The sequence below is a fragment of the Ricinus communis genome, chromosome 10 (assembly GCF_019578655.1).
Source record: "Ricinus communis isolate WT05 ecotype wild-type chromosome 10, ASM1957865v1, whole genome shotgun sequence".
Lineage (NCBI taxonomy): Eukaryota > Viridiplantae > Streptophyta > Magnoliopsida > Malpighiales > Euphorbiaceae > Ricinus > Ricinus communis.
The window spans coordinates 10,968,453-10,995,788 of NC_063265.1; the positions used below are offsets into that span (position 1 = coordinate 10,968,453).

The window sequence follows — 27,336 nt, forward strand, 5'->3', positions numbered from 1 at the left end:
ACATAGAAAGCAAAGATGGAACTGAGCCACTAACTCGTTAACATCCAAAGCCAGTAAATACAAGTATGAGCCAGCTACGTGTCTCGCTTAAAAAATTCTAATAGCTTGTCGACAATCTGTTTCAATATCCTGATAGTTTAAGTGCAAATTAGCAAACTGAAAAACTAAAAACTAGAGCCTCGATTTCATCCACTTCAGCATCGCAAGACAAAGGAACAAATTTGACAGTTGAGCCCACTACCTCCTGACCATCAGACTCACGAATGACAGCTCCCAAACCAACAATTCTTATAGCTGTATCAACATTAGTTTTCCAGTTCCTGCAATCGGAGCTGATGATCAAGAGGTTCAAGTATGATGATGCTGTCTCGAAGTCACTTGTACATCATTTGCTGCCTTGAAATCAGTCTGCAACCTGGTAGCTAGCTATATACAAAATATCTGCAAACTCCAAAGAGTTTAGCTTGGAGATAAATTAAAAAAGTTTCTGCCATACCATAGACACCAGGCTATCACAATAAAATTTTAGAACAAAACCTGGACAGACTCTTTCATTCTATCTGCATTCCATGATTTATATATTAGCACCCTTTACCTCTGACATTGTAATTGACATAGACGCACTAAGCCAAATTAGTCTAGCCCATGGGCAATGTCGCAAATCGTTTACGGTGGCAGAGGGATCAGATACTTGTTCCACGTCTATCTAACTTGGAACTCACCAGCAAGGGCCGATCGACAGAACTGCCATAGAAATTTTTTTTTTTGATGTGTTAGTAGGGACCCTTATTTCCAATAAATAAAACACTCCAAAAGGGAGTCCTCGAGACCTGAAGAGCAACCGTACGAGATCCTCATCCATAAATTCTAAGTTTGGAACCACTTGGTGATTACTCTTTTAACAGAATAGGTCTCATGTCTACGTATCACACTAAGAATGTGTTTGTTGAAAAATTTAATGCACATAGCTATTTTTTACTGAATAATTATATTAAAATATTTGATAAGAACTTAAAAAAACAATAACTGATAGCTGATTTAATTTTTTATTTATTTAGACATTATTATCCTTATTATAATTTATTATAATTTTTTTTAAATTATTTTTAATAGTTAAATAATTATAATGTCTTAATTTATAGTATTTGAAATTAGAAATTTTTATTAGTAGAATTATATTTTAAATTTTTATTTTTAAAATAATTTTTAAAATAATTTTAATAATAAGTACAATTGAGCTAAAAAAATTAAATATATAATTTCTAATTATTATAAGTTATTTTATTATTTTGTATTATTAAATATAATATAATAAAAAAATATTTAACGATAAATTATACCTTCAATGGTCATTTAATATACTAATAATAATCGTTAATAAAATTCTATCAAACGGTTTAATTTATCAGCCCCCGGCTACATTGATCAGGTAAAGTAAGCTATATATAAATTTTGATAGAGTAATTTGGCATGGACAAAAAGAGTATAAATTATATATTATCATGAACTGTAAATGCGTGAAACTCAATAAATTAACGCTAAATGAATTTGCGATCCTGGATTAATTATAATTAAATATAAAACCATTCATTTCCTGAAATTAAGTAGAAAATAAATAAACATGGCCACGCATTTATAAGAGCATATATAGGTAGGGGTGAGCACCCTTCCCTTCCCAAAGAAACAGTTTATATGCTTTTCAAACCGAAACTGAATTATAATTTTTCATGAATTGGTTAACCCATATTAATTAATTAAAAATATTATATGTATATATTTTGATTGGTCGATAGAAATATAAATATAAAATTGAAAATTGAAAATTTTAAGAGTGAAAATTAAAAATAGAATTAGCAGCTGCAATTATTCAATTCTTTTAGATAAGTTTTCTGTTGATTCTTTAAATGGTTTGATACGAGTCGTTAAGACTAATTTAGAAAAAAGAAAAAAGAAAACTTTAACCTAAAAACCCCTCCAAAATTAACACGAGGAAGTTAGAAATGAACGGTCTAACAGATAACGGATTGGCGTGACAGCCGCAAGTATGTACCTGTCAACCTACTCCTCTCTCCCTCCACCATTAAAACCCTATGCATCACCTCTTGCTTGAGCTGGTTTGGGCTGGTGTCATAGGACGTTCCTCCTTTCATAAAATATTCAATAGGATTTTACATTTTTTGCTCCCTATATATATCTATCTTCAATCTTTTTTATCTGCCACCTCGCCCCGCCCCATCCCACACTCAGGGCGGCGCGCGGACGGCTTCTTCCCCAGCCGACCGCCGCCTGTTTCTCTTTCCATACTTCATACCAATCTTCTTGTACAGCCTTGTAATATTCTTTTTATATTTGGGATGGGAGATTTTGAGGCAAAAGCTAAAATGGGATCTCCATCGTTATCATCATCGTCTTCGTCTTCATCATTGCATGAGTCAGAATCGGAGGAGTTACAACACATGCCGCTGGCACCACTGCCAATATGGAAGAACAAGAAACGGTTGTCCAAACAGTTATCTATGTGTGAGACACGTCGTGACATTGCATGGGAAAGGCGGCGGCGCCAGATTTTGAACCAGGAACGTAGAAGAAACGGCATTAACGTTGTTGACTCCGATGACTTGACTGATGAAGACTTACATGAACTGAAAGGTTGTATAGAACTCGGTTTTGGGTTTAATGAAGAAGAAGGGCAGCAATTATGCAGTACATTACCAGCTTTGGATCTTTATTTCGCTGTGAACCGACAACTTTCTCCAAGCCCCGTGTCCACGCCTGGATCAACGGCGTCGCTAGGTGCGCGGTCGTCCTCGTTCGGAAGCCCAATGTTTGAATCAGACTGGAAAATATGCAGCCCAAGTACAGGTCCTTTATCTATTCATATAATAATACTGACATAATTCGAGATAAGATAACAAATATAGCATCGAAATTTTCCTTACTAATCAACAATGAATGTCTGATAATGATTTACAAGCAAAATTAAAGTGTTAAATTCATTATTCCATGCTATTAATATAGGAATTCAACCACCTCATTATGCATTTGGTTTGCGTTGCATACACGAACGAAGCACTGGTGGGACTGGAGAGGCAATAAAAATTGCATATAAATATCCTCCCAATTAGATTTTCTTTTTTTCATATTTTGTGCCTCTATCAGACTTAAATTCTTAATTGTGCTTTAGTAGTATTAATAAGAAATCTAGATTCATATAACATTAATACAAAGACGAAATTCATCTTGGTGTAATATTAGCTGAGCATGGAGGTTTTTTCTTTTTGTTAATTGATGTTGGAGATGGAATATATATTTTGTAATATTGAGGTTTCTTTGTTTTGTGGGTGGGTGCAGGGGATGATCCTCAACAGGTGAAGACCAAGTTGAGGCATTGGGCCCAAGCCGTGGCATGTTCAGTGATGCAGTCTTATTGATCGGAAGTGTGGGATGGCTTGTATAGGAGAAAGAGAGAGAGAGAGAGAGAGAGAGAGAGAGAGATTGGCTTGAGTTTTTCAAGAATTAGGATTCTCACTTCAGAGCTACCTGCTGCTATTATTAGGCATTTACCCAACACCGCGAACCCCCCCGGAACAAAGGAAAAGTAAAAATGGTGGGCTGCCGCTGCCGTTTTTGGGTCTGTTGGCTTTCGATGACAACTCTGGTTTTAGAGAGAGAGAGAGAGTTGTGCATCCATCATCGTTATTTCTTCTTCCCCTTGAATTCCTGTTTCACAAGTTTCTTTGGGGAAGAGCAAGAATGTAACATCCACTGGCCGTTTAGAAATAATGTAATCAAATCCAGAAATATATCATTTTCTATCAAATGCAACATCTTCATTTCTGTGTTGTTAAAAGAAATCATAAATTCTTCAATGGATTATACTGGCATACGCTTATTATAACATAATATTTGAGATATTTAAATCTTAAATCATCTATTAAATTAAATCTCGCATTATAATAAGTTTGAAAACTCTGATAGTATTTTATAATCTGTACCCGATATAATTGTGGATGTACGATTTGGCACTTTCCATTTTGGCCTCCTGTTTCCACGAGGGCATTAAAGGTTTGCTGACACGATGAAACTGTACGTAGCTAACATATTTGCCCGAAAGCAGATGAAGAAAGATGAAATCGAATCCAAATTTGAACTATTTGGAATATTAATCTTTTTAATTTTTAATTTTATATAAATTATAATAAGAAAATAAATTAATATTAAACAGAAGTAATTAATAATGTTCTAGATTGTCGTCAAAATAATCCATAAATGCCAAAATTAAGCATAACAAAGAGATCACGTTCTAAAAGATTTAACACTAATCCTAATTTGTGTTAATTTGATTTCTTTCTCTGTCTTTTTTTTTTTCCGTGGGAAGTTTATTGATTTTTACGAATTGAGAAACAAAATGAAAGACTACTGTTAGAAAAAATTGTGTCTTTTTCTATATATATAAATCTGATTTTTGCTTTTAAAATTTATTTATAAAGAAAAAGAAAAAAGAAAAAGAAAAGCTGTGTTCTTTAACTAAACCCTGCGGCTCTACATAAAACCCAGAAACTTCATAAGGTTGCCAGAGGCAGCATCTTTTTTCTCTAGTAGAAACCTTAAAGTTCTCTCTTTTTTAGGGTTTCATTAACTAGCAATGGCGCCCGATGCTTCGGATGCACTTGCAGGTCACACTCACTATCCCTCTATCCCTCTCTCTCTCTTTCATTACTTGTGTAAAATGAGTAGCTATTTACGCAATTCGTGAAGTTTAGACTTTTTTTCCCCGATCTACAAGTTTGATTCATTAATGTTTTTGTTGCCATTGCAGTGAGACAGAAAGTTCAAAACTTTCTTACGGCTGCTTGTACTGGGAATCTGGATCTTCTTAAAAGTAATTTATGTTCTTTTTGTGAATTGGATTATGAGTTTATATTTACTTTGATAAATATCTGTTGGATCAATAATATTATTCTTTGCCATTTGCTTAAATAGATATAGCAGCACAGCTTGATGATGGGAAAGGAATGGCGAAAACTGTGGCAGATATTAAGGATGCTAATAAAAGAGGGGCACTTCATTTTGCTGCCAGGGAAGGAAAGACTGAGGTTTGCAAGTACTTACTGGAGGATTTGAAGCTTGATGTGGATACGAAGGATGATGATGGTGTGCCTTTAATGTTTGCGTTATCCCTTTTTGTAGATTGTTTCATGCCCCTTTCTTATTTTTGTGACAAATTCTTGATTTTGGTCATAAATAATAGTTGCAAATTGGGAAGCTCAGAATCAACTATTAATGTATGGTTACTGGTAGAATGTTGTTTTGATCATTTTTTTTTTTTTGTGATTTGTTGATTAAATGCAGGCGAGACTCCTCTTATCCATGCTGCTCGGCAAGGACATACTGCCACTGCAATGTACCTTCTTGAGCATGGTGCCAATCCTGCTGTAGCAAGTGATTTAGGCGCTACAGCTTTGCATCATTCTGCAGGGATAGGTATCTTTGTCTTATTCTCCTCTCCTTTTTTTTTTTTTCCTCTTGTGATTGACAGGGACAAGTTGACAAGTATAGAGTGTCTGCAGTGTGGTTTTGCTGCATGCATAATCTCTCAGTTGGTTTGCATATGGCATAGTTGGAAATGGAGTTTTAACATATATCAATTTGATTCCTCAGGCTCAGTTAGCCATCCAATCCTACTTTTAATCCAATGTGTCGTGCTTGTTTGCAGGAAACATAGAGTTGCTAAGGTATTTACTATCCAAGGGTGTTGAGGTTGATTCACAAAGTGATGCTGGCACACCACTGATTTGGGCTGCTGGTCATGCTCAGCCTGATGCTTTGAAAGTTTTGTTGGAGCACCATGCTAATGTAACTTTTGTTCTTGTCTGGTTACTTTTTACGTTTATTAGCGCTCATTATATCGAATGCTGAATAGTGCCTGCTTTTGTGTTTCCCACTGCTTTTTCTATGAAGATAAGATCGAGAGCAGATTTAGAAGAAATTTCATAGGTTCTAATATAATTTTCTTATTGCAGGAGCTTCTTGCTCTTATTGAGCAGCTTCCCAGGAGCAAGCTATGTGCCTAAGTTGAACAGTCTGTTAAATGTCTTATGACGTATAAAATTATGCTCAGCATGCTTTTATTACCCTTATTATCTAGAATCTTTTGTTTCCTGTATAATATCTTTGATTGCTAGGAGTAGAAGGAGTGTTTATTGTTTCATTCATTGGCTTTCCATATAAAACTTGCCAAAAAGAAAAAACTTCTATATCTATTACGTATAAATTAAATTTCTTATATTATGTGATTCTCTTTTGCAGCCTAATGCCGAAACTGAAGATAATATAACTCCATTACTATCAGCTGTTGCTGCTGGTTCAGTAGCATGCTTAGAATCATTGGTTCAGGTATCTTCTTTAGTCTCCAACATGCTATATTGGGTTTGATACTGATGATCCTCAGTTTCATGATATAGTTAGCTGTAATTGAAATTGAAAAGGAAAGAGTATATTATATTCCGATTGCTGCCTGTTTGTGGTTATTGATTGGTGATTTACTTTCTCTATCTGTCTTTTCCTCTTGATGGGTTGGATTTTTTGGTTATGGTCTAAACATGATGTTCTCTTCTCTTGAGATTTTCTGGACATCTTTCATTGATATGTTGCCTCAAAGAAAAGGAATTCTTGTTTAAATAATCTAAATTTAAGTAAATTGAATAATTAGATTTCCTTCATGCGTTTTCATTTTGGCGGTTAGTTACTGAAACGAGGGTTCTAGTTGGTGCGGTTAGTTAGGTGCCATGGATACATGCTTGCGATGCCTTAAAACTCTTAATATTTGTCATAGACTAGGGCCTCAGCATGATGTTAAGGATGTGATATAGGATAGCTTTAGGATAAACTCTCTACGTTGATTTGCGCAAAATATGGGAATTCAGAAGCTAAAATCTGAATTTAATTGCAGATTAATAGATCTGAATAAGTAGAAAACAAAGAAAGATAAAGAAAAACTTCTAAGAGTCCCACTTAGAAGGATACTTGGACGTCACATCCAAAGGTTTCTTTGGCATCCTAGGGTAGGAGAATTGCATCGCACAACTCAAAATAGCAACACTGCTATAGTTTTATAATAGAACTAACTCTGAAAGAACTGAAGATAAAGTACTACAAGACTAGACATTCATAGAACAAAAACTAATTCCAAGATTACTAGGACTAGGGATCCTAAACTAGGAGAATTATAAATTAATACTGACTAGGAAAATCCTAAACAATAGTACTAATTAGGATAGAGATTAAATAATATCTAAGTAATCCTAATGATAGTAAATTCTTAAATGCAACTTAATTTGAACTTTCAAAAATTAATCAGGAGAAAATTTTTACTTCTATAATTAAGATTAAAATTTTCAAATCCCTATATTCTTGATCTGCATCAGAATGTTACTACTTTTAGTGCTGACTATCTGTGATTTTATTGATGCTGGTTATGTTTATTATATGGTTTTGTGCTTTCCTATATGTGCAGGCAGGTGCTAATGTGAATATTACTGCTGGTGGAGCCACTCCATTGCACATTGCTGCTGATAACGGAAGCTCAGAAATATTGCATTGTTTGCTAAAAGCTGGCACTGATCCTAATGTCATTGATGAGGTGCTTCATATCTTTGTCTTGATGATTTATTCTTAGTTTGTTTTCTCTTGTTCTTCTTTATCCTTTTTTCTATTGAATTGACAACTCAATGTATTTGGAAATTATTGCGTTTCTGTTTGCCTCGCAGGATGGTCAGAAACCAATACAGGTTGCAGCGGCAAGAGGCAATCGTGCAGCTGTTGAGATCCTTTTTCCCTTGACATCAAAAGTTGATGATATTGCAGAGTGGACTGTTGATGGAATTCTTGGGCATATGCATACCGAATTTGACAAACAACTGGTACTTAGATCTTTAAAATTTGCTTTTTGTAAATTCAGTTTGAGTATGGGCTGGTATATACTCTTTACAGGTTTATGACTAAGGTTCTCTTGCATCCTTAATTTCATCTCATTGTGTATTCTTCTCTTGAAAGTTTTGACATCATTTAATACTGAGAGGTTGATAATAGAAGTACAAATGAGTGAGATGCTCTTGGTAGTACTCACCTGTGCATTTTTATTATTTACTTGGCGCTTGCCTGTGGTTAGTTTGTCTATTTTGGTTCCAAGGGATCAGGCTGTTGAACATTCTTCTATGCTTTGCAGGAAGAAATGAGGAATCTAAGGGGAGATGTTGCTGCAGAGGGCACTACAGTACCCAAAAAGGATATTTCTGAGGTATTTGCTTTTACTCTGTATTGCTTTAGCATTCTTTTTCTTTCTCTCCATCAAAATTCTCTATTTCAGGATGACATTTTGGATATATACATTATAAAATTCCATCAATTCCTTTAATACTTTCTAAATTTTGTAAATATTTTTCATTTTATTATTTTTATATTAAAAAAATTATGCATTCCAGAAGTCCTTCAACTTATGACAAAATGTTTGTTCAGTCCTAGAATACTCAATTTCCTAAAAAATTTTGTAGATTGTAACTTGTGATTGTGGTCACATGAAACACAAATGGGACTGGCTGGTCGCAGCACAACTGATCCATAAAAATTGCAAATGCTTTAAAATGAATAGAAGCTCAAGAATGGAAATTTGGTCGAAAAAAGATATTATTCTGAGTTGCATCCTCATGTACTATCTTAACTTGTTTAGGTATCACCTGAAGCGAAGAGGAGAGCTGCAGAAGCAAAAGCAAGAGGAGATGATGCTTTCAAAAGAAAGGATTATCGTATGGCTGTGGATGCTTATACACAAGTATAGTATTCATATCATATCAAATTGATAAAGCTTAGAGTTCCCTTTGTTCTTTAACTAGATTATTGGATTTTCTTGCTCAAGAGGCATTCACTGGGTCGTATACCTTTTTGTGCTTGTAACATGCTGTATGTTTCTTTTCCACTTCTAAAGAAGAAGATAGCCATGGCCACTGATCCAGTTCCTTTCGAACTCAATAACATATAATCATTTGCTGAACAGCTTAGAATTGAATTTTAAAAAAAGTTTAAACTAGTTCTGCTGAAGCATGGAAAATAGTAGTTGGATTGATTTTATGGATAAGGTTATTATTAGGATGAGGAACTTAATAGAGCAAACATTATCAAAAGAGGTTACTCTTTATATGGAAAGAGGACTAGAAGATCCAGAATTAAATGAGCCTTTCTAGGTGTTTGTAATTGCTGCAAGGTACCTGCTGTTTATGCCCTTTAATTGAGAAGAATAGTGCTTGAATTAGTTATTTCTTTGGAGCTACCATTTGGCATTTGGACCCCAATTATTGGTTGTAGCATCTGCTTACTTTAGCCATTGGAGTAGCATTGCATATTTAATTAAAATGCTAAAAGTTGGGATTTCTAGCTGTTAGGGTACTTGGCTTCCATCTGCTACTGATAAGGCTGCATAGAGCCAGCTGCTGACAGCTAACCATAACCACAGATAGAAATGGGCCCTTAGTTGTATTGTAGGTATGACCTTTCTGGATGTTTAGTGATTTGATGTTGCATTTGCAGGCAATTGATCTAGACCCTACTGATGCCATTTTGCTTTCAAATAGAAGCCTTTGTTGGATACGCCTTGGACAGCCTGAGCACGCCTTAGCTGATGCAAAGACCTGCAGATCATTAAGACCAGATTGGACAAAAGCTTGCTATCGGGAAGGTGCAGCTCTGCGTTTATTGCAGGCACGCACTCTCTCTCTCTCTCTTCATGTGAATGATATCAAGATCTGTATTTTCTGAGCAATTCTTGGCTTCATTTTAATTGCAGAGGTTTGATGAAGCTGCAAATTCATTTTACGAGGGTGTGAAGCTTGATCCGGAAAATAAAGAGCTTGTGGCTGCATTTAGGTTCGTGTAACGCTCTTCAAATTTTCCTGCTTTGCTTTTTCTTTCTCAATTTAGCATGACAACTAAATTGCCACCCGTTTAACATCCTCTTATTAAGCAATTTAGAATGTGCCAGATAAACTACTCTAGGCCAGAACACAAAATTATTTCCTAGGCCACTTGGACAAGATTGCATTCTTAATCTATCTTGGTTTGAAGAGGGCAGTGCAAAGAATTTGTATGGTAAATATAAAGTATGTCAATTTTTTGTAAATCAAATAGGATTCTCTAGGGTTTTTTGTGGTGATGGTGGGGAAATTGATTTTCTAGCCTCAGTTTCATGGTGGTTCTGAAATAATTTTAAATCACATTCCCTTAATATGCATTGCTTGTAGTGCTCTGGAGAAGTTTGTAAGAATTTATAGAACCTATAAAAAAAGCAATAAATTAGTTCCTTCCACTACACAAGCACATCAAAATTTCTTGTCCCGACACTTTGTATAGGGCAATGCTTTTGTCACACAGCTTATTCAGTGACTTCCATTCATTAGATTTGCTAATATCTTTCTACATTAACATGCTTATTAGTAATGCAACCCCTTGCCATATATTTACAGGGAAGCCGTCGATACTGGGAAAAAGTTTCACGGAACAGATCAGGAAAAGAAATCATAATATGTGCTTTTGGTGATATGTTGGTACCAAGAAGAAAGATAGAAGAAGGTTATGCGCGAACATTTGGCATCACATACATCCCCCGGCTACAAATGAGCTTATCCTTATCTTGAACTTTAAATCCTCTGGAAAGGATGGGATAGACATGATGTACATAGAAAGTGATGTTCAATATGCTGACTGTATCATGCAAGTCGTTATAAATTGATACAATTTTTCCGGGGTTTCCTTAGATCCATTAAAAGGGTAACCAGTCTACAGAAAGGCTGCTTCTTTTGGCGCTTTGAAATAGTCTTCCATTGCAATTTCTTAAGAATTCTGAGTGGAATTACGTTCAGACTAAGTTGGAAGGAGGGTAAACTACTATTATATGGGAAAGTTATATATCATATCGTTTTCATTTTTATAATGTGGGTATGATAATATTTATATTCTTGTTCCGTGTGAAGTCTGTTGCGGCATTTGTAATCTGCCTATGAATCGTGCTGTGTAATTCTTTTAATTTTTCTTAAAACGACAGAGGAGGGAGTTATCTGAGTGGTGATATATGCAGCAATCATTAAGACTTAAAATGTGGATTTTAATATCTTGAAATGAATACGATCAATTCTTAGTTATTAATTCGATATACACTGATCATTAGAGGTATAAACTATGGAGTTCTAATACTTTGGAACGGGTAAAACAAACTCATTATCTCTCTGGGGTAGAAATAGAAAATTTAACTAGAATTTACCCGAGTTAAAGGTCGACATAGTCCTAGAATTGTAGGTGTGTCGGCTCTAATGAACAGACAAAGATTGTCAAGATCATCTGAAAATACTGGTATCCAAATGCTACTTATAATTGTCCCCATAATTTGACTATATGGATATTATAATATGCCAATAAAATAAAATGGGGGGCCTAAAGTTTGATATATTGCACTAATCACCTTGACATTTCAAAAATATATTAAATTCTCTTTTCATTTTATGTTGTATTATAATCCTTTAAAACGACAAGATTGTTCTTATAGTAAAATGATAAACAAACAGGACTTTATCTTCTTTTTTCAGTTTATACTACTGCACCACAACTGCCACATTACCGACAACCTTTTTTTTTTTTTAATTTTAGAAAATAATATTTATATTTATTAATTAACTAATTTCTTAATTATATAATAATTTATAATTTTAGAAAACAGTGATATAAATTATACTCACAGTATTAGTTTATATAGATAGAACCAATTAGTATATATTTTTAAAATAATTTTTATATTATTACTAATAATATTTTAAAATATTAATCTATTTTTATTTATAAAATATTAGAAATAAATATTAAAAATCAAAATTTTATCATATTTTATTTATAATCTTAATTTTATAATTAAAGTAATAATATACGCGTTATATAATAGACGGACAGTTAGCTTTAAAATGTTTTTAAAATTTCAGGAAATAATTCATAAAATATATTAAATTGAGGAGTGAATAATATTTATTTGAATAAAATAAAGTATAATTTACTAAAGATAAAAAGGCAATTGTACTCGTGATTCACATGTGTTTTGGGATTTTATGGCTCTCAATTTATGTCGACTAACTTTTGTCCTTTGCTGCCATATTGTCTTGAATGTGACATGTCCCCTTGTAGCACTTTTGTCTGTTAATTTTTCTTCGTGTGGATAAATTTAATTTTCTAAAACCTTAATCAACACAAAATATTATTAAAAATACTTTATTTATATTTTTCTATAAACCGTAATAAAAAAATATATACTTATATATTATATTTTTTAAAATGAATGAATAAATATATATATATATATATATAATTATTTTTATTATTAAATTAAATCATAAATATATATTTAATTATTTAAAGTCATACAGTCGACAAAGTTAGAAATTTTCCATAAATGAAATTAACCAATAAGTTTTTGGATGAGTAATAGGATAATAGACAGTTAGGAAAATAGAAGCCTTAATAAAAGGTATATTAATAATAACCCCTGCTAATAATCCACTGGCTAAATGAAGCCCACGTGATGTCCTCTTGGTACCTACACGCAAATGAACTTGTAATCAGTCATAATTAGACCTGTTCATGGGTGGGTCCTGGGCGGGCTCGGGCCGGACTTGACCGAGCCTGACTTAATTTTGAAGAAGCCCGAGCCCGCCCAGGCTCAAAATTTTCTTAATATTTTAGAGCCCGAGTCCGAGCTTGAAATTTTATGAAAAGTCCGGCCCGGCTCGGTCGGCCCGACTAGACATTAAACAGAGGTCGGATTTGGGCGGCTCGGGTCGGGCTTGGCTTGACCAAACCGACAATTCAATACAAATATTTAAAATTTAAACCTAATTTCAACACAAATATTTAAATTTTAAATCCAATATATTATTAATAACAATAAAATTATAAACAGAAATAATAGGTAGCCAAGTGGTATATAACACTTAATTATAAGTGAAGGTCTTCGAGTCTCAAGCATGACATTTTTGTTTCTAACTAAATTATACATCGGCCCGGTGCGGGCCGGGCGGGTACGGAGCCCCTTGAACAGGTCTAGTCACAATTGAGCAGCATCGATAAGCAGTCACCGCCTTTTGACTCTTGACATTAACATTAGGGATATGGATTTTATTGAACCAGTCGCGCGCACACCCAGTACTGCCTTAAGTACCACCTTTAAAACGACCCTTCTCCCATTCAAAAGGATCCAACTTTCTGCAATATTGTCTTTTGGGTTTAATTTCAGATATTGAAGGTCAAAGGTATGATCTTTCATTCCTTTTGCTAGGAATGATGATGTGGGTTAATAATAAAAGTTAGCTCTTTCATTTCTTTCTTCAAATGGTTAAAAAAAAGTTTCGTTTTTCATTTTTCATAAAATTTCAAGAAAGTTGAGTGAGAAGAAGAAGAAACATCAAGAATCATCTGCTGATAGCCCGGGAGCTGGTTCTGGAAATAATATTGTTGCTGCCTCTATGGATTTTGATAAAGGTGTGTAAAAAATGCTAAATTTTATGGTTTATTTCTTTTGACTTTGTTTCCTATTTCAAGGGTTCGACTTTGACGTACTAGTAATTGCCTATAGGTATTTCAAATTTTCAACTCAGTGGTTATTATTGTTGAATTGTCTTTCTTCTTTTCTCTTCCCCACTATCAATTTCTATAGGTCAACCTAGTAGTCCTAGCATTATATCTAAATGATAAAATGCTATTTCAAACATGTGCCACGCTTTCTTTGCTGTGATTCATTGTATGTTGATAGCGTTTGCAGATATGGTTTCAGGATTCAGACTTACTGAAATAAGTGCAGTTAAAGCCAGTGCTATGAAAGTAATTTCTTGCCATTTCTCAGCCGATGGAAAATGGCTTGTTACTGCTGGTCATGATAAAAGGGTTAGTGCCAACTTTTGGAAGGAACGTTGCCTTCAGAAATAAATTCTCGGAATAATTTTTTGAAGATCTGATTATTGTGTTCAAAAGACTCGAAATTTTTGTCTGCTTTACACAATACTTTTCTTTTTGAAAACAGGAAGGAAAAGGGGGAATTATGTTATTCTTTTTGCTGATGTGAACCACCAGAAACGTAATACTAAACTTCTTTGCCTGGTGGTCTATGTTACAGGCAGTACTGTGGTACGCAGATGGGTTAAAGCCAAAAGCTACTTTTGAAGGGCATTCATCTTTGATTACAGATGTCCGTTTCAGTCCAAGCATGCCATATCTAGCAACATCTTCATTTGACAGAAGTGTCAGGATTTGGTATGCCGGAAGCAAGGTACTTGTTCATATTGTGTGTGTTTGTAAGTGCATCCACCTATGTGTTAATTTTACATGTGTGCATTAATTGATTATGCATATACTGTTTAGTGTGAAGGTTGCTGCTTGAAGAATCTTTCTATGCACCTATATCAATTGCCATTATGATATTTCCATTTAGGATTGTTACAGAAGCAGGTCAAATTAAATTAAGCAATGGTTTGCTTTTTCTTCTTTTCTTTTTCCTTTTCAGTGGCTGTGGACTTAATCATAGGTTTGACTATAAAGGGTTTTACATATCAATCTATCTTTGAAATTAATAAGGATTGCCTGCTTCTCTTATCTTAGAACACATGCTCGTGTTGGGGTGATTTCAATGCTGAAGCTTGATTCTAGGGACAATAATGTAACCAATTTCCGTTCACAGTATTTTGGTAGTTGAATCAAATTTTAGGCGTAATAGACTATGCTTTATTTATTAAAGGTAAAATTTATGTGGAAATTAGAGACTTCATATCAAGGCAATAGTTCACACCCGATTCTTTGTAGTTTAGAAAGTAGTCATTTGAACTGAATAGTACTTGTATGACTAGTTTAATACCCGCCCTTTTTGCGGAACTTAATTAAATATTTAATTGGTAAATTATATATATATATTTTTTTATTTATGAGTTAATCTTATATTCATATTTTATAGCTAAATTTTTTTATACTTTATATAATAATTATACTAGTAAATTCTCGTTTAAATTATTATTTCTAACATAAACTACATAATTAATAGAGCATATATGTTAAATATTTCGTATTTGATATTAATTTGTACGTCAAATATAAAAAAAATACTAATTATCCTAGTATATATAGAAGTAGAGGTTGTAGCGATGGAGCTGGCTAGTTTCCGTTCACAGTTCCGGTTCTAGCTGGTTTTACCCAATTTTTAAAAAATTAAAAAATTAGTCAAAATGAATTATTTTATTTTACGAGTTTGAATTGGAACTGATAGTTCTAATTCCAGAGAGAAGCCGATCTTGAATCTGTTTTCTGGTTCTGAGCTGATTTCAGTTTGTTTTAACTAATCCAATTCTATTTACTTAATATATAGATTATTGACTTGAATATTGGAAACTAAAATAAATAATGTGAGAATCTATGAAATGTAAAAAAAAAAAAAAAAATCATTTTTAAGCTCTAATTTTATTGATTATATAAAATATGCATGAACAAATACAATTAATTTATTCGCTACTAATTAAATTTTAGTAATAAAAACAAGAATGCCAAAAGGACATTCTTTAAAAATACAATAAATGGAAATGTGGGGGAGATGCATAAATACTAAAAGTATAGGGTAAATATATGAATATTATATATATATAGACACTAAAAATTTAAGGGTAATTATATAAATACTAATCTAATATATAAATAAAAGAAAAATAATAAATCAAGTGTTATTTTTTTTTGTTTTTGATAAAATAAGTCAAGTGTTTCAAAACAAACAAAAATAAGTGTCTACAAGTTCTTAATAGTAATTTATTACTAAAAATGAAAAAACTGTGCAACTCCTTGCAGTTCTTCTACTTCGTTATGTTTCTCTTTCTCTATATTCTCAATAAATTTTCATTGAAAAATGTATATTTTAAAACTCTGGTTCATCCAAAGAAAGGTTGGCAAAACTCAAGAATTCCTACATCTTTCGTACTCTTGTTCTGATTTTTTTTTTTTTTTGCTTAGGAATTTGTTGGGTCTTTTGATGCTAATCAGTTTAGAAATTTCATGTTCCTTTTCTTTCTTTTTTCCCTCATTGATGAAAAGTGTTTCCAATTTAGAAAGGGGTTTCTGATGTTAAGTTATTACGAAAACGGACCCGAAATTTTCAAAGGAAATTCTTGGATGGTTGGTTCCCGAAAAGGGGAAGACGTTGATCTGGTGAAGTTTTTGTACTGAGGTCATCAAGACCATTGTCAGTAAAATCTGTGAACAGCAATAGAGCAAGTTACAGATTAGTGAGCATCAACTTTAGGCTAAAAATTGTCTCTCAGTCCTTACCTACGTATTATTTACTAAGATGAAGTGATTCCGTGCTTCTTTTGCTCTTTATAATCTGGCGGTTCATAGTTTTTTCCAGTATTACTTTGCATTGTGGATACAATATGATCCAAAATATGATCCTTTTGTTGTTGTGAATATGGAAGGTCTTTTGCTCTAGCTATCATGTATACAAAACTAACTGCATCTAAGTTAATGGCAATATTTCTCTGTATCTGATGTATCACTAGCCTGCTTACACATTTTTCTCTGCATGACATGGTAATAAGATTATTATTTCTAATGGAAGTTTGAGTTTTATTTTATCTTATTTTTTGATACCCTCTGGTATTGCTTCATGAAATTTATGTCGTACTTTTTTATAATGGTTTTTCAGCCTCATGACTCATTATGTACTCTTATGGGACATTCTGCCTCCATTATGTCAGTAGACTTTCACCCAAATAGAGATGATCTTATATGCTCTTGTGATGGGGATGGTGAGATGCGATACTGGAGTATTACTAATGGTAACTGTGAAGGAGTATACAAGGTAGAATTTTGTGGACTAAGACTAATAATAGCACATGGAGGCATTTATCTATTTTATTATTCTTCATCATCTTCTTCCTTTCTCTTCTCGTCATGAGGTTGGGGGTTTATGTCTCAACTGGAAAATGCTGATTATGTTTACTGTTTCTTTTTTTTTTTTTTAATGGATTAGGGTGGCAGTGCCATGATAAGATTTCAACCCCGTCTAGGGAGGTATGTGGCTGCAGCTGAGGAGAATGTTGTGTCTGTACTAGATGTTGAGACACAAGCTTGTCTGCGTTCATTGCAGGTTAGTTTTCTGTTGTCCATGTTACTTAATCCTAGGAGCTGATGCTGGTCATCAGTATATTCTGCTTGTGCCCTTGAAATATGATGATTAATAACTAATCATGATGTTGCTGCAATTGATTCATTCTTCTGCTTCTTCTCCTTGTTCTTTTTTGTTTCAAAGGACTCTCCTCCTTAAGTATACTTCAAGATTTACTGCTAATTAATCGCGGTACGTGTCAAATTATAACAAACTAAAAAGGATGAAAATCTGGTATAATTCACAAATAATACGAGTGTGTGCAGGTTTGGGGAACTCTTTTTTCCTTGGCCATGGACTCGACCTTTTATAGACACTCTTAAGTAATAAGGACCTTAGTGAGTTAACAAATGTGATTGGACGCGTGTACTGAAATTCGCTTACTTCACTATGGCTGACCATTGATTTTTAACTCTAGGGACATTATAGACCAATTCATTATGTGTGCTGGAATCCTTCTGGTGAGTATGTAGCATCTGTCAGCGAGGATGCTGTCAGAGTCTGGGCGCTCGGATCAGGGAATGATGGAGAATGTATTCATGAGTTGAGTTTGAAGAACACCAAATTTCACTCCTGTATATTTCATCCTACGAACCCTTCATTGCTAATCATTGGCTCTTATCAGGCAAGTAGCATCCTCGCATTGTTCTTTATACTATATGTTTGGCATGTTTGGTGTATTTATAGCAACCATTTTAAAAGTAGGATGTACTATCCTTCTCCAAATTAGGATCTGATTGTCCAGTTGTCCCATAGTGTCTAAGTTTAGCTTTAAGCTATCTTACCTTGTATGATGCTTCTCCAAGTAAGAGCTCAGATCTTAGGAATCTTTAATTTGTTGATCAATGTTGTGAGTGGGTTGAACTGTTTTCTTTAACCATGAACTTGATTTTTGGTAGGATGAACTCCTTAAATGTCTTTGAAAAGTATGTTCTCTAATGTTTGCTGTCTTCATTTCTAGTATCATGTATACATATATATAACTGTGGTTATTTACTACAGTCTTTGGTGATATGGGACATGACCGAGAACAAGACTATGGTATTGCCAGCTCATGAAGCAATTATTGCTTCATTGGCCGTATCAACTGCAACTCGATTGATTGCTTCTGCTAGTCATGATAAGCTCGTCAAGCTGTGGATGTGAGACTGCTTGTTTTCAGTCATTCATTCGCTCTTTTGGTGGTTAAATTTCCCTGCTTGCTCCTCATAACCACCGAAAACTAACAGTGTCTTGTTAACTTACAAATCAATGTTCAAGCTTCATGAACTCCGGATATTGCCTAACTAATAAAAATAGATGCCGTTCCTCAGTGTCTTTGCTCTACAGTTGGTTCTGGTTCATATTGTCATCTCTGACTGGTTTTGGATGCTTTTGTTATAAAATCCCATATTGCTAGAGAATAAAAAATAAAATCATAAAAGTCATTTTGGTAAGATTATATTTAGGCCCCAGTTATTGGATTCAAGCTCAGTTGTCTTCAATGGGCTTTGGACTCTATCCACTGCTAATTGTGCGATCCTGCGAGCCTTAGGTTCCAGCAAACATAAAGAAAAAGCTGCACAATTGCAAAGTATCAAAAACTCCCTCTGAATATGAGAACCCTATTGAATGAATATAATTTGCTACTGCAAGAAAATCCACATGCTCTCTTATCTTTCTGCAAATGCTCATCATAGTATGGTACAAATAGTAATGTACCCATGTATAGTAATTATTAGGATACAAGTTTGACATGGGTTGGAGCATTCAATTATAGGTCACATGAATAATAATGCTTCACATCAGTTCTATTCACATGTTGAGAGCCATCACCAGTGGGGGATGAAAAAAGCAAATTATTATTGGGAAGAAGCATACAAGGTGACGACCTCCCATGATCCCATCTAAAAAGTGTTTCAACTACCTTTTTAGTTTTTTCTTTTTTGTCAAAACCCCCTGACTTTTTTAGTTTCATTTTATTAAAATTTAATTTTTATTTTGTTTTCTTGATTCTCTATGATTTATTTTTTTCAAATAAAGAATTTTTAGACGTACTGTATGAGATTTTTATTTCTTTTATTCAGTTTTTATATTTACTTTAATTAAAATTAAATTTAATAAAAATAAAAGTAAAAGTGCTTAGAAGGCCACTCAACTTTAATGTATTTTGCTTTTCTTTTCTTTTTCTGTTGTTGTAATGTTGCATTAATGTAGACTTGTACCATTCTCGTTAATATAATAACGGTCCAACATGAATCTCGTATTACATTTATTTCTGCAGATATTTTTGTATAGTATGCATTTCATACTACATAAATTTATGCATATATTATATATTGCCTCCTCTGCATTAATTTATTGCATATATATTTTCCTACTTAAAATCCTTTTTCCTTACTTTATTACTTGAGATTATAGATTTTAAACGACTGTAAAACCAACTGTTGATAAAATATAATAGCACTGGCAATTTTATGCACAACATGGTCTGATTCGGAGTTGAATAGATTTAATATATACATAATATAAACTAGATCTAAATGAGCTAATTGATTTAATATTATTATATTATACACGGGTTTGACACAACATAAAATAATTATTTTTCATCTTAATATAAAATGTATTTAATATTATGATTTTGTTTTTTGAATATATACACTATGTTTATTTTTTTAATTACAGGAGAAGATAATTTGAATTTAAGATTTTATTCAAGTTGATATAATCACTTATTACCATATTAAGTATCCGATTGAAACAACTGAATTTATTAGATAATAAAATAAATATATAATAAAAATAAAATATCTAAAATATAACTATTATAAAATCTCATTCACTAGTTAATACACTCTTTGTAATCAAATAGTTTAATTAATTTGCATATCTAACCACAATTATAAGTACATATTTGACATTTCTGCTACAATTAAATATTGGGATTTCTCAGAAATGTTATAAAATCAATAAAAATTTACTTTTATTGTATGATTTTTTAAAAATATTATTTTTAATTTTTTTAAAAAATTTACAGTTTAGTTTTTTTTTGGATTGTCTTTTTTAGTTATTTTTCGATGTTTTTTAGTTATTTTATCAAAAAACAATCAAAACTATAATTTTAAGAAAAAGTTAAAAAATTATTTTTTGATACTTTAATACAGAAAAAAATATAAAATATAAGAAAAATCGTAAATTTAATTTAAAAAAAACTGTTATTTTTTTTAAATATTCTCAACTGGGTTGGTTACATTCTATTAAGCCCAAAATCATAGATTAGTTCTGTATTAAACCCATTATCCTTCATTTTATGAATCGCAATTTAAACAAAAATAGCACAAAAAATAACATACTTAAATAAAAAGAACAGCTTGTCGTTCATTATTTTCCGGAATTAGAAAGAGAAAGAAAAGCCCTCCACTTCCCATAACAGAAGCAGAAACCCTAAAAAGTTAAAAACTCAATCTTCAAATTAGGTTTCTAGTAATCTCTCCAATTTCTCTTCAGGTTTCTAACTTTCCCTGAAATCCTAATTTGACTTCACTCTCTCTATCATTTAACCTGAAAATTCTCCAGATCTACCGTCAGTATTGCACCCACAAAAATTTTCTACTATGTCGCTAAAATCACCCGCCGGCGTTTATGGAACTATTCCGGCCACCACAACAACAACCACCACTACCCATTTCTCACAACCGCTACCAACAACCGCTACTTCCCTCACTTTCATCTCACGCGCCACTTCTGCAACTCAGTCAGTAATTGCCACGCGTCGCCCATGGAAAGAACTTCTAAATCCTTCGTCTTTTTCCTGTCCTTGCAACTATAGTGAAGCAATGTCTCGGGTCAAGTACAATGTGAATTACTTTCGGGTTAATTATGCTATGGTAGTGCTTTCTGTTTTATTTTTAAGCCTTCTTTGGCACCCAGTTTCTATGATTGTCTTCATCGTAGTATTCATTGCTTGGTTTTTTCTTTATTTCTCGAGGGATGGTCCAATTGTGTTGTTTAATAGAGAATTTGACGATAGGGTTGTATTGGTTGTTCTTGGGCTGGTTACGATTGTTGCATTGGTGCTTACTCATGTGGGATTGAATGTCTTAGTGGCTTTGATGATTGGTGCTGTGGTTGTTGGTATTCATGGTGCCTTTAGGAATACTGAGGATTTGTTTCTTGATGAAGAGAGTGCTGCTGAAGGGGGCCTTCTTTCAGTTGTAGGGAGCCAGCCTTTGAGGCCTACAACTACAGGTTATACTCGGATCTGAGTGTTTGTAGGTGGTTGGGTTTTGCTGATTGAAGTTTTATCTGGAATTGGATTCTTTTCGATTGGGTTTGTTGTCATTGCTAAAATGTTTTTGGAGGTTTAACTTAAGGTTTTATAAGCAATGTGCTGGGTAAATTAGTTGTTGATTGTGGAATTAGTAACTTGATATCATGGTGATTTTAGATAGTAATGCTGTTCTGGAAAGCTAGAAGCATGCTGTTGTTAAGATTGAAATTCAAATATAATCAGTCAGTAGCATCCATGAAAGAGGTGACCTCTGTTTTCTTTTTTTTTTTTTTGGGGAATTCTTACTCTGCAAATTAACTTTGTTATAGATCCTCAATGTGATTACTGATTTGTCAGTTTCATTTGCATTTCCTTTTTTGTTTTAAAAGCAATTTGTATCATTGAAATGATTAATAAAAAAATTCCGGTCCTCCCCAGCTAGCCTATTGATGCAAGTCTAATGCTGATTGGTGTATATTTCATTTCTTCCCACTGTGTACAATAGATTACTGGTTTGATGGAATCAGAATCAATCAGCATTAGCCTGTTGGTGCATGTCTGATACTGATTGATTCTACTTCCTGTGATGTAACATTATAGATAGAAAGAGGAACATAAAAGTACTAAATTTGAGCATTTCTAACAGATAATTTGATATGCAGTAGCAAGAGCTTGTGCTAACTTTAATTAGTTGGAGGACTTATCCTCCTTGGCGACGTGCTTCAGATTCTTCGTAGCTATTAAAAGTCGTGGGCTCCTTAATCATGTAATGGTTCCAAAGAAGGCAGGCAGTACTCTCACTGTGTAATGCTTGCCAGTAATCCTGTTCTCAGCTATTTGTAAGACACATCCTTGGTTCTCCAGTATAGTACAGATTATTTTCTTATAACATTTATTAAATTTTTGGACACTTAAATTTTCTTTTTCTTAATCTCCGTAATGAATTGAATGTGTCACATGGGTTTCAATTTTCCCTGAAAAATGTTCAACTTTTGGAGTCTTAGGACCAACAACCCCCATAGAAAGTAAGTTGGTGTATCCACTTGTCGCGTTGTCATGATTTTGAGGTGGCAAAGATCTTTCCCAATAAAGAACCTCATCTTTTCTATTGGAATGATGCCGAGATTTAGCTGGCATGATTGACGAGCTCCACACAAGTTGGCTGTTGGCCATTTCAGTTGCCGTCTTTTGAAATGGTCTTACCAGCTCGATTGCTTCCGTGCGAGCATATGCTCCAATGAGAAAATCGCGAGCTATTTGGAGTTGTAGCTTTTGCTGGTGAAGAAAACAACGATCCTATGGGGCCATTCAGTTTCATGCTAAACGCAGTCGCAAGAAAATTTGCGTTGCTTCTTAGGTGGGCAAGAATTCATGAATTGAGTTTTTACCTGATCTAACGGTCCGACAGATTTGAAGAGTCATACGATTTCACGGAACATATCTGCTCATTATTATGCAATGCTTAGGGCAAATGATGGGCACCGGTAACCTGTTCGGATATCCACCTGATTTGCTGAAGTCATCTGAAATTTTTTGAATTTGGCTCACTTGGGTCCGAAGGATTTAGAAATATTGTTTTTTGGAGGCCTGCTCAATAAATATATATAGTCCTTCAAAAAAATTATAAATAGAAATTTATACATTTTTAAAGGCAGATCAGATTTAATTAACATTTTAGTCCCGTAAAGACAGATGTGGTTGAACTGTGCGGGTATGTATGCTACTGTGCTGTAAAATACTTAAACGCCACGTGTTAGGCTGTAATGCTTCCATGCGGAACTAAATGTATGGTTTGAAGCAAACAAGCAGTGGCAACCAGTCATTATACAGCGCCGTCTTTTCCCCTTTCTGCTTCCATTTCCTTATTCTTTTCTCATGTAAATGAATGAAAATGGCTCATATGCTGCCCTGCTACTTGCACATTTCTAAAGGAGTCTGTGTAAATACTCCCCCTACAAGTAAAGGAACTAGATTTAGTCATGCAAGGAGAATTAGCGGGCACAAACTACACGTGTCTAGTAGTAAGGGTTGCGTTGTTCAGTGCTGTAGGGCTTCGTCAACCTCAACTTCATCAACAGCTAGAGAGTATTTGGCGAGCGAGTTTGGTTGGAAAGTGAGGAGGTTGACCAGGGAGGAACATGAGATGAATGAAGTTGCTCAAATTCAAGCTGAAGCTTTCCATACACCTATGGCTCTCTTTGATGATTTGTTCTTCCAATTCTTTAAGGTTTTCCCCTTTCTCTCGCATTTCGATTTTGATTTACGAACTTGGATTGCTGAACCCTTTTTCTTTTCTTTCTCTTTTGATCACTCAGGCTGAAGTTCTTTCTGGGCTAATTTACAAGCTTAGGAACTCCCCACCGGACAGGTAACATTTGACCATTACTAAAAATTTATCAATGAAATGTGGGCTTGGGCCTTGTATAGATGCACGTTTTAGAACTACTTAAGCCTTCCAAAGTGGATAAACATTTTAAAACTTTCTTAACCTTTTGATAGGTCGAATTTTGTGCTTCGGCTGATTCAACAAAGAACATGATCATTATCTTAATATTAACAGATATGCATGTTTGGTAGCTGAGCCTGCAGTTGATTCTTCCAAGTCCGAGAGCAAACTTGTTGGGATTGTGGATGCCACGGTGTTGAGAGATGAAGCTGTTCTGCAGCATCTCAATGGAGCAGAAGAGTATCTCTACATTTCAGGAATAGCTGTTTCGCAAAGTTTCAGGTTTTAATCAACATTCCCTTTCTATCCATATTATCATCAGGGTATAACATTATTCTTGTTATGGGCTGAATTTTTTTACAACTACCAGGAAGCAGAAAATAGGCAGCGTTCTGCTAAAAGCCTGTGATGTGCTCTCCACTTTATGGGAGTTTGAGTATCTTGTCCTTCGGGCATATGAAGATGATGTGGCGGCTCGCAGATTGTACTCAAATGCAGGTTACAAAGTTGTTTCAATTGATCCTCAATGGGTGACTTGGATTGGAAGAAAACGACGCGTTGTTATGATCAAGCAGTCTAATTTGCTTAGTTCACATTTCTAGTTTTTCAATCACAATTGTAATCCAGGCACACAAGTACAGAGCCTATAATGAGTGTGCTTACTTGCAGAAAATGTAAATTTATATAAATGATAAACAGTCTTTTCCCTGTAGAAACTGAAACTCAAGTAGACTAAGCCTGTAATTCAATATCGATGCATTCTTGTTGACTTAAAACGTAGTAATATAAACCAAATATTCCTTAGCTATTTTGAAGTAAAAACTACCACAACATACAAAGTTTAACGAGCTCAAAGAAATGACAGAAGACGCCACTCCATAAAAGATATACTAAGTCAAGAAGCTTATGTCCGCACACTGCAATATCCAAGAAAACTATTAGAATCTCATTTTTCCTGAAATTCTAAAGATGAATGGGCCAATTTCCTCAATAATATGCTAAATGCACAAAAGGAAGAACAGCATTAATCTTCCTCTAGGTTGATGGAGTCACCAAATTTTCCATATAAAACCTTCTTTAATTCAGCCATCTGTGTAAGGATAGAATCCTTTTCTTCCTCAAGTTTTTCCAAGTTTTTGTTGGTCACCTCTTTCATCTCTTCTATTCTGGTCTCAACTTCTTCCTTTGGAATATGAGCAAAGACTTCTCCTATTTGGAAACGAACCACCTCCTCATCAGTAAGAATCAATTCATTGCTCGCATCCTCAAGATTATCATTTGTTTCCTGAAGAAATTGACCCATTCAATTAGGCAGAGAAAAAATTGACTTGGTAAAAGGGGACAATCTGGGTGTTATTTGCTCAACCAACAAGGAAAATATAAATGCATCAATAACTTGCTCAGAATTTTGAAAAATAAAATTAACAAGAAGCATTAGCCCACAAACCGGTCGACTTAAGCTTGCCTCCATTTAAACAAGGCAAACCACTTGCTCAACATCTCCCAAAACCTAATATTACTTCTTTACGATTCGTATGTTTAACTAAGCCAAAGAAGACTGCTACTCAAGTGACCCTTAAGAGTTTCAAAATCACCATATTTTATCTAATATAATCAAGATACATTCTTCAAGTGCATTTGTGGGTTTTAATAAGTCAAGCGCAAGACTGCCCAAAAGTTCAAGAAGGTGAGCTCAATCACCTCACAAGCATGGATTTATTGTCAGACTCAATATTTTCGTAATCAAATACCTCTTCCTTAGCCATAAAAGAGCCCAAGAAAAGAACAAGAAAGAAAAGGACTTAATATTCAGAATCAAAGTTAATCATCACTAATCCGTTTCAAGTCAATTTCCAGCTTCTACCCACTTCAATTAAGCAAATGCATTACATCCGCATACCATTCACATATTCAATCTCGAAAAAAATACCCAACAATTATAATGACAAAATAAATTAATAAATGCGACTAAATTTTGATACAAGAAGTACCTTGGCAATCTTAATTTCATCTTCAAGCTCATGAAAACGGTTGTTTAATCTACCAAATTTGTTGATATTCTGCTGATCCTCCCAAGTCACCACTGTTTCAGATCCTCCTCCCTGCAAATTGATCAAGCCCAAATCTTCAATTTTGGATTTAAAAAATAAAAATGATGATAACTAACGTAGATTATAACAAGAGAAGTAAGAAAAAAAGAAAAGAAAGGGGTTTATTAGGGGTTTGAATTTACCTGCTGCATGTTTGTTGGATAAAGGTTCCAACTTCAGTTCAATGTCCGAGTCCGCGTCTCCGGCCAACTAATCCTGGAGTCCTCTGTTGTATGGTGGCGCTTTCGGGCAAGGTTGGGTTCCTGTATTGCTCGAGCAAGTTACTAATATAACCCTCGTCTTTCATGTTTAGGTTGTTTCGTATATGCATCTCACCCTACGGGCAAACATGTCCATTAGTTGACCCATTTTTCCAAGGGGGAATTTAATAATTTAATGACATCAAACTCCATATGTTGTATAATTTTATTTTATTTTTGTCTATGGGAGAATTTTTAGTTGGATAATTCTTGTGTACACATATCACAAATATAAAATTATATATAAATACGAATATTCACACACTTTATAATTGAATGATAAATATATTTTAATTATTTAATATTATTAAATGTCTATTAATATCAATTTAGTGCACATACAAAAATATGACTTTTAATTCATGTTATGACAAAGTTTATAATTCAGAAATGTTCTTTTTTCCAATGTTAAAGTTAGGAAGATTAACTACTCTTTTGGTAATATTTTATGCTTTTTTTATTTTGAGAACCTTCGTTCTTAACTAGGGTTCCATATATTTTATTTTTATTTTTTTTCTTGCATGAGAAGGCATATTTTATTAAGTCGGTCGAACTGGTATAATGAGAGGAGCACCCTTCTAGCCTTAGAAGCCACTAATGGCTAGTGAAACTCTTATTATATTCTCACTGTTATAGAAGTGATGTGATGTTATACTTTATAATATTCGCATTTGGATATACAAAATAGGGTCCACTCCAGGATACAACGGAACTCATTTATCAATCACGAGAACCTCAATAGAGCTGTTTACAGTATTAATCGGTTAGATTGTCCTTCTACTGATTTTTAACACATAATCATATACCATTTTCCAGCTTCCATTAGGAACAACAACAGTCTCCATCTCATTCATCTTTTGATTTGATAACATTAGGAAACAAGAATAAATGTAACATAGTATGCGTGATTCATCCGATGGTCGGAGTAACATACAGATTCACAAGATATATATATCTATATGTATCCTAGCTGAACATGTAAATACAGATCCAACATGACCTAACTGAATATGTAAAACTGATCAAGGAAAAGGAAACGAAAAAGAGTTTAGATTAATTCAAGAAGC

General features: G+C 33.8%; 6 protein-coding genes across 11 annotated transcripts; 5 read left to right on the forward strand and 1 right to left on the reverse strand.

Moving 5' to 3' along the window:
• The first annotated feature begins 1,912 nt into the window (after nucleotides 1-1,912).
• LOC8269080 lies at nucleotides 1,913-3,854 on the forward strand. 2 transcript variants are annotated; one of them, XM_002531230.3, is made up of 2 exons: nucleotides 1,913-2,862; nucleotides 3,352-3,854. In XM_002531230.3, the coding sequence occupies exons 1-2, from the start codon at nucleotides 2,091-2,093 to the stop codon at nucleotides 3,429-3,431; spliced, it is 852 nt and encodes a 283-aa protein (XP_002531276.2). In that variant the 5' UTR covers nucleotides 1,913-2,090; the 3' UTR covers nucleotides 3,432-3,854. The 2 variants fall into 2 exon arrangements, with proteins under 2 accessions (XP_002531276.2, XP_015582167.2); XM_015726681.2 differs by having other exon boundaries at nucleotides 1,913-2,856.
• A 645-nt stretch (nucleotides 3,855-4,499) lies between these two features.
• Nucleotides 4,500-10,981, forward strand: LOC8269081 (ankyrin-1). The gene is made up of 13 exons (XM_015726680.3): nucleotides 4,500-4,676; nucleotides 4,820-4,882; nucleotides 4,984-5,154; nucleotides 5,353-5,484; nucleotides 5,717-5,856; nucleotides 6,310-6,396; nucleotides 7,517-7,642; nucleotides 7,770-7,922; nucleotides 8,228-8,299; nucleotides 8,729-8,830; nucleotides 9,583-9,753; nucleotides 9,839-9,918; nucleotides 10,515-10,981. Exons 1-13 carry the CDS (start codon nucleotides 4,646-4,648, stop codon nucleotides 10,570-10,572), a joined length of 1,386 nt encoding a protein of 461 aa, XP_015582166.1. The 5' UTR covers nucleotides 4,500-4,645; the 3' UTR covers nucleotides 10,573-10,981.
• Nucleotides 10,982-13,130: 2,149 nt separating this feature from the next.
• Nucleotides 13,131-18,547, forward strand: LOC8269082 (transcriptional corepressor LEUNIG). 5 transcript variants are annotated; one of them, XM_002531232.4, is made up of 8 exons: nucleotides 13,142-13,337; nucleotides 13,463-13,566; nucleotides 13,838-13,968; nucleotides 14,198-14,350; nucleotides 16,760-16,915; nucleotides 17,087-17,203; nucleotides 17,640-17,846; nucleotides 18,224-18,547. In XM_002531232.4, the coding sequence occupies exons 2-8, from the start codon at nucleotides 13,551-13,553 to the stop codon at nucleotides 18,365-18,367; spliced, it is 924 nt and encodes a 307-aa protein (XP_002531278.2). In that variant the 5' UTR covers nucleotides 13,142-13,337; nucleotides 13,463-13,550; the 3' UTR covers nucleotides 18,368-18,547. The 5 variants fall into 5 exon arrangements, with proteins under 5 accessions (XP_048225963.1, XP_002531278.2, XP_015582154.1 ...); XM_015726668.3 differs by having other exon boundaries at nucleotides 13,143-13,337; nucleotides 13,859-13,968; XM_015726667.3 differs by having other exon boundaries at nucleotides 13,145-13,337; nucleotides 13,847-13,968.
• Nucleotides 18,548-20,482: 1,935 nt separating this feature from the next.
• LOC8269083 (PRA1 family protein E) lies at nucleotides 20,483-21,914 on the forward strand. Its single transcript, XM_002531233.4, has one exon. It carries the CDS (start codon nucleotides 20,818-20,820, stop codon nucleotides 21,466-21,468), a length of 651 nt encoding a protein of 216 aa, XP_002531279.1. The 5' UTR covers nucleotides 20,483-20,817; the 3' UTR covers nucleotides 21,469-21,914.
• Nucleotides 21,915-23,282: 1,368 nt separating this feature from the next.
• LOC8269085 lies at nucleotides 23,283-24,635 on the forward strand. Its single transcript, XM_002531235.4, has 4 exons — nucleotides 23,283-23,700; nucleotides 23,789-23,841; nucleotides 24,034-24,201; nucleotides 24,290-24,635. Exons 1-4 carry the CDS (start codon nucleotides 23,359-23,361, stop codon nucleotides 24,519-24,521), a joined length of 795 nt encoding a protein of 264 aa, XP_002531281.2. The 5' UTR covers nucleotides 23,283-23,358; the 3' UTR covers nucleotides 24,522-24,635.
• A 17-nt stretch (nucleotides 24,636-24,652) lies between these two features.
• Nucleotides 24,653-26,354, reverse strand: LOC8269086 (probable prefoldin subunit 4). Its single transcript, XM_002531236.4, has 3 exons — nucleotides 26,153-26,354; nucleotides 25,911-26,021; nucleotides 24,653-25,204 (listed from the first exon to the last, which is right to left on the reverse strand). The coding sequence occupies exons 1-3, from the start codon at nucleotides 26,159-26,161 to the stop codon at nucleotides 24,944-24,946; spliced, it is 381 nt and encodes a 126-aa protein (XP_002531282.1). The 5' UTR covers nucleotides 26,162-26,354; the 3' UTR covers nucleotides 24,653-24,943.
• Nucleotides 26,355-27,336: the final 982 nt, after the last annotated feature.

Coding starts and splice junctions, on each gene's coding strand:
- LOC8269086 (XM_002531236.4), bottom strand. Junction 25,205..25,910: donor ATGAAATTAAGATTGCCAAG/GTACTTCTTGTA, acceptor CAATTTCTTCAG/GAAACAAATGATAATCTTGA.
- LOC8269082 (XM_002531232.4), top strand. Junction 13,969..14,197: donor CTGCTGGTCATGATAAAAGG/GTTAGTGCCAAC, acceptor TCTATGTTACAG/GCAGTACTGTGGTACGCAGA. Junction 17,204..17,639: donor CTTGTCTGCGTTCATTGCAG/GTTAGTTTTCTG, acceptor TTTTAACTCTAG/GGACATTATAGACCAATTCA.
- LOC8269081 (XM_015726680.3), top strand. CDS start 4,646: ATGGCGCCCGATGCTTCGGATGCACTTGCAG. Junction 7,643..7,769: donor ATCCTAATGTCATTGATGAG/GTGCTTCATATC, acceptor TTTGCCTCGCAG/GATGGTCAGAAACCAATACA. Junction 9,754..9,838: donor CAGCTCTGCGTTTATTGCAG/GCACGCACTCTC, acceptor TTTTAATTGCAG/AGGTTTGATGAAGCTGCAAA.
- LOC8269085 (XM_002531235.4), top strand. CDS start 23,359: ATGAAAATGGCTCATATGCTGCCCTGCTACTTGCACATTTCTAAAGGA. Junction 23,701..23,788: donor TGTTCTTCCAATTCTTTAAG/GTTTTCCCCTTT, acceptor TTGATCACTCAG/GCTGAAGTTCTTTCTGGGCT. Junction 23,842..24,033: donor AGGAACTCCCCACCGGACAG/GTAACATTTGAC, acceptor TAATATTAACAG/ATATGCATGTTTGGTAGCTG.
- LOC8269083 (XM_002531233.4), top strand. CDS start 20,818: ATGTCGCTAAAATCACCCGCCGGCGTTTATGGAACTATTCCGGCCACC.
- LOC8269080 (XM_002531230.3), top strand. CDS start 2,091: ATGCATCACCTCTTGCTTGAGCTGGTTTGGGCTGGTGTCATAGGACGT. Junction 2,863..3,351: donor AATATGCAGCCCAAGTACAG/GTCCTTTATCTA, acceptor GGGTGGGTGCAG/GGGATGATCCTCAACAGGTG.